At 53.9% G+C, this 12,800-nt stretch overlaps 1 protein-coding gene across 1 annotated transcript; it reads right to left on the bottom strand.

Moving 5' to 3' along the window:
• Positions 1-2,864: 2,864 nt before the first annotated feature.
• LOC128847911 (fibrinogen-like protein 1-like protein) lies at positions 2,865-8,256 on the bottom strand. The gene is made up of 3 exons (XM_054047643.1): positions 8,249-8,256; positions 5,252-5,361; positions 2,865-3,869 (listed from the first exon to the last, which is right to left on the bottom strand). The coding sequence occupies exons 1-3, from the start codon at positions 8,254-8,256 to the stop codon at positions 3,190-3,192; spliced, it is 798 nt and encodes a 265-aa protein (XP_053903618.1). The 3' UTR covers positions 2,865-3,189.
• Between the last annotated feature and the right edge of the window lie 4,544 nt (positions 8,257-12,800).

Here is a 12,800-nt window from a genome sequence, read left to right on the forward strand (position 1 = left end):
AGCCACGTGCTGCCTCCATCCCCAGAGGCCAGGTGAGAGTGAATTCCCACGTCCCCGCATGATTGGTTCCGTCACTCTTCTACACTTACATGGATTTCCAATGTCAATGTTTCTAACATCAGCTTTGCCAGCTCTCCTTACACCTTTGTCTGCCTGAGCAAAAACCTGAAATGCAGCTACCTCCTCCTGCTTGGTGACTATAGACCTTAATGACAGACCTCGGAACTGCTTAGTCAAGCTGACTAGCTGCAGCCCCTCGGGTTGCCTGCTCTAAGGTTTGCTGGCCAGGCCACAAGTCATTTCTGTGCCTCTTCCCTGCTCCTTCTCAGCATTTGAACATCATTCGACTAGTGTGAACAAGAGTCTATACTGGGGAGAGCCCAGGGTGAGAGAGTCACTAGACTCTTGTCAAGGCTGCTTCCCCACTCTGAACTTTAGGGTACAAATGTGGGGGCCTGCATGAAAACTGCTAAGCTTAACTACCAGCTTAGATCTGGTCCACTGCCACCATTCCCAAGTGGATTCCCTTCCCTGGGAAGCCTTGAGAAACCTTTCACCAATTCCCTGGTGAATACAGATCCAACCCCCTTGGATCTAAAAACAAGGAGAAATCAATCAGGTTCTTAAAAAGAAGGCTTTATTTAAAGAAAAAAGGTAAAAAACATCTCTGTAAAATCAGGATGGAAAATAACTTTACAGGGTAATCAAACTTAAAGAGCAATAGGCCAGAGCAAAACGCTGCGTTAGAAATCGGATTCAAAGTACAGCAAACAGAGGTAAACACTCTAGTAAAAGGTACATTTACATGTTGAGAAAACAAAGTAAAAACTAACACGCCTTGCCTGGCTGTTTATTTACAAGTTTGAAATCTGAGAGACTTGTTCAGAAAGATGTGGAGAACGTGGATTGATGTCTGGTCCCTCTCAGTCCCAAGAGCGAATGACTTCCCAAACAAAGAGCACAAACAAAAGCCTTCCCCCCACCAAGATTTGAAAGTATCTTGTCCCCTTATTGGTCCTTTGGGTCAGGTGTCAGCCAGGTTACCTGAGCTTCTTAACCCTTTACAGGTAAAAGGATTTTGGAGTCTCTGGCCAGGAGGGATTTTATAGTACTGTACACAGGAGAGCTGTTACCCTTCCCTTTATAGTTATGACAACTCTGGTTATACAGTGCTCTGTATACATCTGTGAAGCAGGAGTGCTGAAACCCCAGTCACAGACGGGGTCCAGCCTCAGAGAGCGCCAGCCTGGCCCTGGGGGGTGGGGGTGGGAGGGCGACACGGAGAGCAGTTTGGTCCGATGGAGGGCACTGCTGCCAGGTGGCTCATGGGGAGGGGCGGGGGTGGGCTGTGGCGTATGAAGAGTTCAGGTTGTTTTGGAAGGGGAGGGGTAGCCATGTTCAGGGGGGAGTTGGGGTGTGGGTGGGACCCCAAGTTGGGGGGAATAGTGCAGGGGAACCCTGGGTTTGGCAAGGAGCCGCCAGTCAGCAAAACGGCTGAGCGAGCTGGTTGCCCGGGACAGGCTGAGGATGTCCCCGCTTGCAGCGTCATGCTCCAGCCTGGCGAGGGATGGCTGGCTGGGGAGGGCACCAAGCGCAGCCTGCAATGGGCAGAGTGGGGGGTGGGGGTGGCTCCCACCACGGACAGCGGAGATGGGAGGCAGGAAGGGGAGAGGTCAGTGCCCTGGGCAGGGGGATCCCCCGCTCCCCCACTGCAAAACAGCACACCCCCACCTCACCACCAGCAACCGAGATGGAGGGGACAGCTCAGTGCACGGGGGGGCAGGGGTCCCTGATACTCCCAACTGGAAAATAGCAACCCCCTCCCCCCTGTCTGCACCCCAGATGCTGAGGAGGGAGGAGGAAACCTTCCAGCTGCACCTCAGCGGCTCCCAGCTTCCCTCCCCCTGAAAATATCCCTCTTTCCAAACCTGCCCCCCCAAACTCCCTCCTACGCACGCTCTCCATGCAGGCTCTGTCAGGAAGGCCAATTAGACAGGGCCTTGTGTCCTGGGGGTGCACTGAAGGGCCATGGTCAGGAGGGGAATGGAAAGATGCAGTTTGGGGGGGGGGGGGCAACACCCCTTCACATTCCCCCCCATCTTCACCCCTGCCAGTGGACCAGCCAGGGCTACGTCATGGCCCATCTTTGGGCTATAGCCCACGATTTGGGAGCCCTGCCCGAGGGTGAACTTCATCAGGCCCAGCTGACTTGAATCCATGGCGTTATTCTTTAGCCTGTTCGTTCCCTGTTCGGGGGGTGCTCCTGCCCCTGGCTGTTAGCATTAATGGTGTTCAGCATCTGGTCACAATGAACTTTGATTGAAGTGACTGAAGCCAAACAGGCAGGAAATGCTCAGAGATGCTCAGAGGACGTCAGCCTGACAGATAAATACACTGCTAGGAGCTGGATTATACCTTGTGATGGGTGGAGTTAAAATCTCATTGACACAGCTGTGAGGATGCACTCTTCATTTAAGACAGCTGGAAGCAACAGGTAAGGGGGCCTCATGTAGAACAAGCCATGATGGCGTGTGCCCAGAAACTAGCCCCCAGACTCCATTGCCAATTTCTGATCCCCACTGGAACATCCCCAGGGCCCCAAACTTTGACTAGCCCCTTGGGTTGAAGAGGGACACCAATATCTTTATTGTGCGGTTTCGTTGCACGTCTATCTAATCTCAATGGTTCATCAGCAACTAATTACTGTTGCAATGTTTTCTCATGTAATAACCATATTTATTAAAAACACAGAGGCCAGGTTTTTGAACCCAAACTCACCACTGCTAATACATGAAGGATTAAGATGTAAAGTCCTGGGTTTGAGTCATCTTCCCATTTAAATGCTCAATTACAGTTGTTAGAAATCCAGTGTCATGATTCATTGATCACTAATGCCAAGGGGCAGTGGCAGGGCTGGGAGAAGCAGAGGTTAATGTGGGTCTAAAGTTGTAGTGAGTGACATGGCTTCCAGCGAGGCAGAGTGGAAGTGGGGCTCCAGTTATACACACCAATCACACTCTTCGTGTCCTTCGAACGCACCAGCTGGGTCAGCTCTCAGCATTTATTCCAGCGAATTTACCGTGCAGAAGCCAACAGGGAAGGGGGTGAGCAGAGTGGAGGCATTGCAGGGACTGCACTGATTAGGTGGGGGATGGCGCGCCGTGTCTGATTTAATATTGTCTCCCCTTCTTAGCGGCGCCGGCTCCCAAGGAGGATGGGCTCCTCCTGCCGGACACAGCACACGTCTGTTGGCTTAACCAGGATGAGGGAAGACTTGCACTCCCCACTCTTACAGAACCCTGCCCAGTAGATGTAGCCTTTCCCATTGAGCAGGACGTTCTGACACTTGTCGTACCACCAACCTCCATAGCTACTTGCGCAATTCCCACTGGCCTGGTCCTGATCCTTGTCAGTCGTGCTGAACTTCATGTTGTCGTGTATGCCCCCCAGGCCGGAGTGATAGGTGGTGAGATAGTCCTCACCGTCCCCAGAGTACCTGCCCAGCCTCAGAGGGTACCCGCTGGGCTCATCCTCGACACTGAAGATGTCGAACTCTGCGTAGCGGGTGTTGTTGAATTTGTCCTCCACGACAAAGCGGACCTTGTAGATGTTCTGCCGCGTGAGCAGGGACAGGTACTCGTTGCCCAGCCAGTAATCCTGCTGCACGTTCCCAAAGCCGTACTTGTAGGTGCTCCAGGACTCCTTCCAGGTGATCTCTGTGTTGTAAGAATTTCTCTGGACAACGGTCCAGCCTTTGCCTTCGGTGTCCATGTCACACCACACCACTCGAGGGGGAGAGCCTGCCGGCTGGATGACATGGACCCCGCTGGGGCTGTCCCTGGGAATGTTGCTGCAGTCTTTGGGGAACCCTGAAATGCCACGAACATCAGGTTAAGGGGGCAGGTGCGGGGGGGGGGGCGGGAGAGAGCGCTAGCTAGCTCGATCAAATCAGCCTGGGATAACTGGAGGCTGGGTTTTAGAGGCAGGTCCTGTGTATTTCACAATACTACAGCCACAGAATCCACCCCGGCCATTCCTGGCCACAGAATCCGGCTCCAGATCTTACACTTTCATTTTACCAATAAAATAAAATAAGAATAGTTTCTTGCTCTGCTGGTTTTGAAGAAACCTTAAAGAGATGAATCAAGTGTAAACCAAGGCTCTGTATCCTTCCTGAGTCCGTACTGCTGAAGAAATCGTTTGGGGAGGGTGGGGGAGACGCTGCCAGATCCATCTCAGCGAATGTTAATTATGAAAACCATCAGTGACAATTTAAATGGGAGTTTTCAAAGAGCTTAAGGGAGTTTGACACCCGACTGTGATTGGAATTCAGTGGGATTTAGGCACCCAACTCCCTGTGGAGCCTTTGAAAATTCCAGACATCCTATCGAGGGGCTTGTCTTTGGGGCGGAAATTGTCCCGAACTATCCTGGTAGAATGAGAGCACTGTGGTTATACTGCCCCTCCCCTCCCCAGGGTCCTCCCTCGAGCCTGAGCCCCCCCCAGCTCCCCTACCCCCCAGACAATCCCCCTGTGTGCCCCTCCCCCATAGCTGAGCCGAGGGGGAGGAGCTGCTGAGCTCTGCGGGGGCAGGGGCTCAGGGCCACCTCTGGAGCTGGTTCGGCCCCTGGCCTGCCTGGGCAAGACCCTGAGCAGCTCCCAGAGCCGCTGGAGGTGTGGGGAGAAGGGAATGAAAACCCCTGACAAGGAGGAACTGGCTCTCCCTGCTGCCTGGACTCTGGGGGCAAGGCTTCTAGGCATGAGCGAGAGATCCCCAGCTGTTAGCCGGGGCTAGCCCTAGTATAGGAGTTGGTGAGATGGAAGGGTAGAACTCCCAGCCAATTTGGGGGGGGTGCCTGGTTCCCACACGCTGCCCTGCGGTTGGCACCAGCGCTCTTCAGTCACTGCCGGGGGCTTGGCAGCCGTTACCGGAGAAAGGGATAACGAAGCTGTGTAAAGCAAACAGCCAGTCGAGCAGCACCTCCCCCACCCCGGCTGGCCCATTCCCAGGCGCTGGAGGCCTGCGAATGGGAGTAGTGGGCTCACTAGCGCAGGCTGGCCTTGCGATCCCTTCGGAGAACTCAGCCTTTCTTTGGGCCCAGCGCTGGCGGGGGAGCTGGAAGGTGCATTCAGTGGATAAGTGGATCTAGGGGTGACCCCGGCATGGGGGAGAGGAGCAGAATCAGGCCCACGATGCCCTGATCTCGGATATGGCAGATGATAGAAGCCCTCCGACGGGTTCTCTACTCACCCCTCTCGACCTTCTTGTGGGCCAGGGCCCCGTTGCCCTGCACGGGGCTACGCAAAGGAGTGCCATCATGGACAGCGCAGACAGAAGCATGAGAGAGCTGGACTGGAACCCTGCAGGGGACAGAAACCACTGGACATGAGACCAGGAGAGAGTTTCACAAGTGCCTAAATCCCACTAGAAGTCACTGGGATTTAGGCACTTAAGTGACTTAGCCACTCTTGAAAATGTTACCCTTAGACGCTAAGGCCAGAGTTTTTAGAGGGCTCAACTACTGGGCCAGATTTTCAGAAGAGCTCAGCTCCCAGGTAGGCACTGCAGGACATGGCTGGATGTTCAAAGAGGCTCAGCATGGGGGGGTGGGCCCAAGGCTGTGGAGACAGGGTGAAGCCCACCATTCACCTCTCCCCCGGCCCGGCCACTGTCTCCGTCTCTGCAGCCGGCCCGATTAGCACACAGCTGGGACCCAGCTGCATGGTAAAAACCATTCAAAGATTGCGGCTCCGATGTCCTGGCTCCCGGGTCCCGGGTGGGTCAGGGCCGGCTGGAGCACTCCCTGTGGTGGGGAAGGAGCTGCCTCCTCTCTCCCCGCGCTGCACCGCTGCAAGGGGACTGCTGCTCAGAGTAACCCCCTCTGTCCCAGCTCCCCCCGTCCACAGTCACTACCACCAGCCGGAGGGCAGTGCCCGCTCACCCACACAGAGACAGCAGCTGGGCAGCCTCCGGCAGGGCTCTGCCCCCCTCAGATGAGCGCCAGGTGAGAGGGGCCCAGGGCACAGAGCTGCTGTGTGCCCCACGCCAGGCATGCTGCCCCCTGCACTGCAGCCCAGCAGCCCAGAGGGGGACACGCTGCTGACACTGCAGCTGTTCTGTGGGCCCAGCTCAGGCCAGGCTTAAAGTGGGCAGAGTCGCCAGGGGCCACAGTCCTGGCCAAAAAGAGTTCAAAATGGAGCCAGGTCCCCGAGGGGTGCACTGTAAGCGCTGCCCTAGCAAGGGCATGGCCATTTATTTCAGCCGGGATTAACATAGACACCCCTCCCCCTCCCCACACATGCTTTTCCCAGGCCACCTTCAGCACTCAGCGCAGGGATTCACAATGACCTTGCCGGGATCAGCAGCCCAGAGCAATCCAGACTCTTGGACAGAAACCGGCTCATTCACCCCCCGCCCTCCCCCCCACCCCCAGGTATATCTATCACGGCCCTGGTATTACATCTTGTGTAGCTACAGCCCACATAACGCAGAGCACGGCATATGCAGCCCCGAATGGTAAATAGGTTGAGAACCCTACAGCAGAGGCTCACGTGTGAAGCTCCAGAGGTCCCAAGTTTGATTATAGCTGCTGCCGGCCCATGACAGTTGCAAAATGGCAGCTTTTTGCGGGGCGGGGCGGGATGCGCCGGGCAGGGTGTGTGTGTGTGTGTCAAACCAGAACAGGCTAAAGCCGCACTGGAGTCCGGCACCGTGCTTTCTGTCAGCCATCAGTGTATTCATGTGGTGTTGCAAAGTTAGAAAGTCCACAACTAACCCCAAAAGTGACCGTGATACAAACGTGCAAATGAATTAGAGAGAGAGAGAGAGAACACCGTGTAAACGACACACCGAAACACACTGTTGCAATGGAAACACTTTGCCCAGACATCATCCACAGACAGATTTCATTGGAAACACCTTCTTTTTGGAGCTGCCTGGACCCCAAATTCTTCAGACAATGTCACAGCCCAAGTAACTGTGACATGCTGCCAGCAATCTCAGGTATCCCTGTGAGAGGGAGGAGAGAGGCATAACCCATGGCAGGCAAAGGGTTAACGCTTTAAAGGAGAAGGATTTCAGTAAGTCTAACAAGCCAGAACTACAATGTTTGGAACTGAAGTGAAATAACAATCTGGAGTCACTCATCCTTGAAAACACGCCTCCCCTTCTCCGGACGCCCCAGAGGAGCGGGGACGCTGCCAGCTAGCAGCCGTTCACACACTGTAATAGTCTAAGACACAGAGGGCCTGAGTTTGACCTGTGACCTTGGAAAACTCATTACACTGCACCATACCTCAGTTTCCCCATTTTTAAAACATGGCTTATCCTAGTTCCTTTGTGTTCTAAAGTACTTTGGCCCCAATGCCCAGAGGTACCTGGGGCAGGGAGGGAGGATTCCTGCCTAGGGTCCAGCAGAGCGCTGGGCAGGGGATCCCCGCCAGGCTCCTGGTACCCCATGGCCCCGGGGCACTCTTTACCCACCAGGAGGCACTGCCAGACTCCTAGCTAGCCAGGCTCATGCTGCAGCATGCACTTGCTGGGGGAAATGCTGCTCCGTTTCAAAGGAAAAGCAGCATGTACCTCACTGCGCCCCCATCCCTTGTGCCTCGGCCAGGCAGGGTCGGGAAAGCAGAGGATGCACCAGGGCTCCCCTCCCCCTTGTGCACCTGCCCGGGCTGAGGGGCGGCACTGAGAGGAGTGCAGGCTGCCCCTCTCTATGCGGTAGTTACTGCGTCTGTCTGGGCACGTTCCTTCCTGTGCCCGGGCACTCAGGGCACATGGTGTCCCACAGGGGCCACATAGCATGCCCTGCCACTGCACCTCCCCCACGTGCCCACACTGCCTGGGGCTCTGGTGCCCACCACCAGGCTCTGGCCCTACATCTCCAGGCTGTGTGAAATACTGGGCATTTCAATAAAACTCACCTATCCCGACGCTGCAGCTGAGCGGGCGAGTTAGCAACCTGAAGTGTCCCACTTCCACATCAGAAACCAGAGCCAGGGCTCCATGCCTTTATGGGGAAAGCGCCACTCCACATCCAGCTTATCTTGCTTTCTCAACTGCTGGCCTCAAGCCTGGCCTGTGGGTAGGGAAGGAGCCCCCACCGGAACGTCTGCCCAGCCTTTATTTACCGCAGATACCAGATTTCTTGGGCTCCCTCCCTCCTCCCCGAGAATGCCAACGTTTCTGAAGCCGGGCAGGTGTGAGCCAGGGATTTAATTTCTCAGTGGGACTCTGCGGCATTACCGTATCATCGGCCTTCCAGACGAAGGACGCACTAAATGGAGAGGATCAAGCCAGAGGAGATGGCAGGAACGGGGGTTGTGCAGAACGTGATGGGGGTGTAACACTTGTGCCAGGTGGTATTGGCAGTGACAAGGACGAGAATCAGGATCTCGGGGTTCCTCTTAGCATTGCAAAGCAGAACCAGCTGGAGCGCCCCTCCCAGGAATCTGGGAAACTGACCAGCACGCCCCTAACAGGCAGCTGTTGCCCCGTTGCGAGCACTGAGTCTGTGTCCAACACACGAGAACTTTTATTCAGAGGAGAAAGAAACGCAGTATGAACTGGGGAAACCACCACAAGAGTGACTCAGCAGTACGTGAACTGTGAGTGAAACGCCCGCCCTACAATCCATTGGGCAGCAGCCCCTTGCCTCAGTTTCCCAGCTTGCGATGAGAGAGTCCAATGGACGAATGTCCCTTTGGCACACCCCTCCCATTTTCCCTCTGCTGTCCCCGTACCCAGTTTACGGGCCCAGCTCAGCAGAGTTTGAGAGTTCAGGGGATGTTCGGCGGGGGGGGGGGGTTGGCCTCCTGCCCCAGGGAGAGAAGGGGTGGGCCAGGGATGCCTCTGCCTCTGCTCTGCACCGCTGCTGCTCCATGCTGCCGTCTCTGCCTGGAGCTGCGATGCCATGCTCTGAGGGGCCTCCAGCCCGGAGTGAGTCCAGCTCTTAGTGACTTCCCTGGCTAGGGGGAACCTCGCTGCTGCTCCCCCCTGTACTGTCTTTCACCACAGCACCGGCTCTATGGTGCCCAGGTCAACCGGCTTCACAGTGTTTTCAGCTCTAGGGATCACTGAGAAGAAACCAGGACTTCCAGCTGAGTCCAGTCAGCTCTGTCTTTAAGCACTGGGCAGACCCAACGTTTTGTAGGCGCCTTTCACCAAACCCACACACCCGGTGGGAACCACTCTCCCCACCGCCCTCGGACTTTCAGTTCCATTTGGTATCACTAACCCCTGCTTAGCACGTGGGGTTACAGAGACTGAACCCCCTCTCCCGCCATTGTCCCGACAGGTCACGGCCGGGTGAGGAGATACCTGAGTGGGATGAGCTGGAGCGACACTGCGCTGCTGCTGCATCTGTCCCACAGGGAAGAGGATCAAACTGGATTCATTCAGCGACTGTCAAGGCAGCTGCTCTCTGTGTCCCAGCTCTCTGGCTGGGATACAGGGGGCAGGAACTGGTGCATTAGAGGGAACAGCTCCACGTCCGTATAGTTCTGGAAAAGAGCACCCAGGCGGTTCACCCGCATGCACGCTTCTCGACCCTGCAACCTGCCAGCACCTGGCACACGCCATTGAAATGTGCAACAAAGGACACGAGATGGGACCTGTTTATTTTGTTGCACGTGGCACCAGTTTGTTTAGTGTGATGTGCTCCAGTCTGCTCATTTGGGGACCAGGTTTTGGGATGAGGGGGAGTTTGTGCTGTCACACAAACAACGAATGAATTTCCCACATGCAATTCATGCTGCCTCCCCCCCCCGCCCGCACACCCCGAATGCCAGCTGCAGCCGGCCCCATAAGTCTGGCTGCCCCAACAAACTGGTAAAGCAGCTTCCAGTGGATTCTGGCTGATTCTGGCTACACATCTGTGAGGAACTGTGACTGTTCTTACTGTGGTCTTTGAATGCTGACAGCGGAGTGTGGCTGGGATAGTCTGCATTGGGGGATGGGAGACTGACCGGAGAATACCTGAGCGTGTAACATGAGAACCCAGGAAGGGGTTAGAGGCCAGGTGACACCTTTGCCCAGGAAACTGAACAAAGGCTGTGGGAGGGGTCGCTGAAGGGAGAGTTTCAGGAGCTGGCTGGTGGAATGGCTGGGAGGCAGACAGGGCTCTGACCTCCCAAGGGGGCTGGGGTGCCCGAGGACCCCAAGATGGACCTAACTGAGGGGGTCCTGTTTTCTGTGCCTGCGGGACCTGTCTTGAACTGTGTCCCTGTCGTCTAAATAAACCTTCTGCTTTACTGGCTGGCTGAGAGTCATGGTGAATGGCAGGAAGCTGGGGGTGCAGGGCCCTGAGTCCCCCCACACTCCGTGACAGGATCACCCCCATCAGCTGGGCGTGCTGGGCCGACCCCATGCACAACAGGGGCATCAGCGCGGCCACCCTGACGCTCTGATTGTGACTCGGGATTGTGGGGGCTTCTCACCTGTCCCATGGAAACGTGGCCAAAGGCGCCAATTGTCCCTTCATCAAAATGGCGCTATCTCCCACTGCTGCCAGCGGGGCTGAGGCCTGCGCGAGGGCCGCCCCGTCCCCACGCTCTGTCTGCATGTGGCAGGCAGGCTGCCCTCCTGACGCTGGCTGCCACCTCCCGCTGGGCTCCAGGAGGCTGAAGCCGAGCCCACAGGCAGACTGGCTGAGGCCATGGTTCAGGGCCTGGACAGCGCATGGGGACTGTGAGGGGATGTGGGGGGAAGGCTGAGCGGGTTGCAGGGGGGTGTGGGGGCAGGGATAGGGGGCAGGCTGAGGGGGTGTGACGTTATTGATATAATCTGGGACCATATAGATCATTGTTGCAACCAAGGTCCTGTAGTGGCATGCAAATCTTGTATAAAGGGGGTCAAATGGGGTGTCTAAGACAAGGTTATGGTTTACTGGTTATGATTATGCTGTCTATATGTGTGTATCAATTTTGTAATTGAAGTTATAAATATTGGCTCTATACTGTCTGTATTTCAAACTTATGCTATGCTGCTGGGTGACATCCCAGACAAACTGGTGTTAGCTCTGCCTAGCCTGCTTGATGGCCCATTAAGGACCATCAGCTATACAATGGACCCATTGAGAGAAGGCAAATATGCCTTGAGTCTCAGCAAAGAATGCAGGAACTTGCCCATGTGACTCCAGACTCCATTTTGCTGTAATTTTCCACAGTAAGAACAAAGAGGTGTTCTTACACCTGGAAAAGACTATATAAGGCTAATGCCTCATCTCCATCTTGTCTTCAATCCTGCTTCATACCTCTGGAGGAACTTTGCTACAAGCTGAAGCTTTGAACAAAGGACTGAGGACCCATCCCAGCAGGGGATGTATTCCAGAGACTTGATTTGAACCTGCAGTTTATTCCATCGCTGCTGCAAGCCTGAACCAAGAACTTTGCCATTACTGTATGTTATTGATTCCATTTAACCAATTCTAACTCTCATCTCTATCTTTTTCCTTTTATGAATAAACCTTTAGATTTTAGATTCTGAAGGATTGGCAACAGCGTGATTTGTGGGTAAGATCTGATTTGTATATTGACCTGGGTCTGGGGCTTGGTCCTTTGGGATCAGGAGAACCTTTTTCTTTTACTGGGGTATTGGTTTTCATAACCATTTGTCCCCATAACGAGTGGCACTGGTGGTAATACTGGGAAACTGGAGTGTCTAAGGAGATTGCTTGTGAGACTTGCGGTTAGCCAGTGGGGTGAGACCGAAGTCCTCTTAGTCTGGCTGGTTTGGTTTGCCTTAGAGGTGGAAAAAACCCCAGCCTTGGGCTGTAACTGCCCTATTTGAGCAATTTGTCCTGAGTTGGCACTCTCAGTTGGGTTCCGCCAGAACCGCATCGTCACAGTGGCGTAGTCGTGCTTGGATCCACAGAACCAGGTCAATTAAGCTTTGGGTCAAAACCCCACATTATCCAAATTTGAATTTTGGGATTGAGAGTTTGGTTGGTTAAAGAGCAGTTGCAATGGCTGAGCAAAGAGCATATGAGGGCCTTGACAAAAAAGCCCTGAAAGATTTGTGTTCAGAAAAGGGGATAAGCTTTAGAAAGAAAGCTACAAATCAAGAACTGAGAGATCTGTTAATGGCCAGTGATCAGAAGGCAGAAGCAATTGAAATGCAAAAGGCAGCAAGTAAACTGCAACTTGAGCATGAACAAAGACTGGCAGAAATTCGATTGCAGGAACTAGAAGCTGAGGCAAAAGTGCAAAGATTTCAGCTCCCAGTCAGAAAAGCAAGGGAAGAAAAGCAGAAATTGTATCCTCTTGAAAGTCCAGTTTATAACAATGTTGGTATGTTGTATAACTCTGAGCAGTTGTCTGGGTGTAACCAAATGTACCCCAATTCTGCCACCTTTTATGTAAATGCTTTTACTGTGTGTTCAGTAAAGAGTGGCTCCATAACTTGTGCCAATGCTCTGTATGGGAGTGGTAATGAAAAATTCACAGAGAATGTAAAAGTCAATGGTAAAAGCTGTTTAGGGCAAATTATGGCTTCTAACATCACTCTGGTTAAAGCAGATCTTGTCAAAGAGGAAGATTATTTACCAAATCAGAGTGTGAATGTTGTAGTCCTCTATGAGTTTACTGTCCGTGTGCCTTTAGCCAGAATCCACCTTGAATGGAATGGTGCTAAGCATGAAGTTATAGCTGGTGTAAAAAAGTTATTGCCTAAGGATCTTTTGATTGGGGAAAATGTTAAAGCTCTGTTCAGTCCAGGTAGTCAGTCACAGGACAGGAATGATCTTAAACCTGTGTCTATTGTGGGCAATGATTTGCCTGGGGAGGGTTGCTCCAAAGGT

Source organism: Malaclemys terrapin, chromosome 13 (genome assembly GCF_027887155.1).
Source record: "Malaclemys terrapin pileata isolate rMalTer1 chromosome 13, rMalTer1.hap1, whole genome shotgun sequence".
Lineage (NCBI taxonomy): Eukaryota > Metazoa > Chordata > Testudines > Emydidae > Malaclemys > Malaclemys terrapin.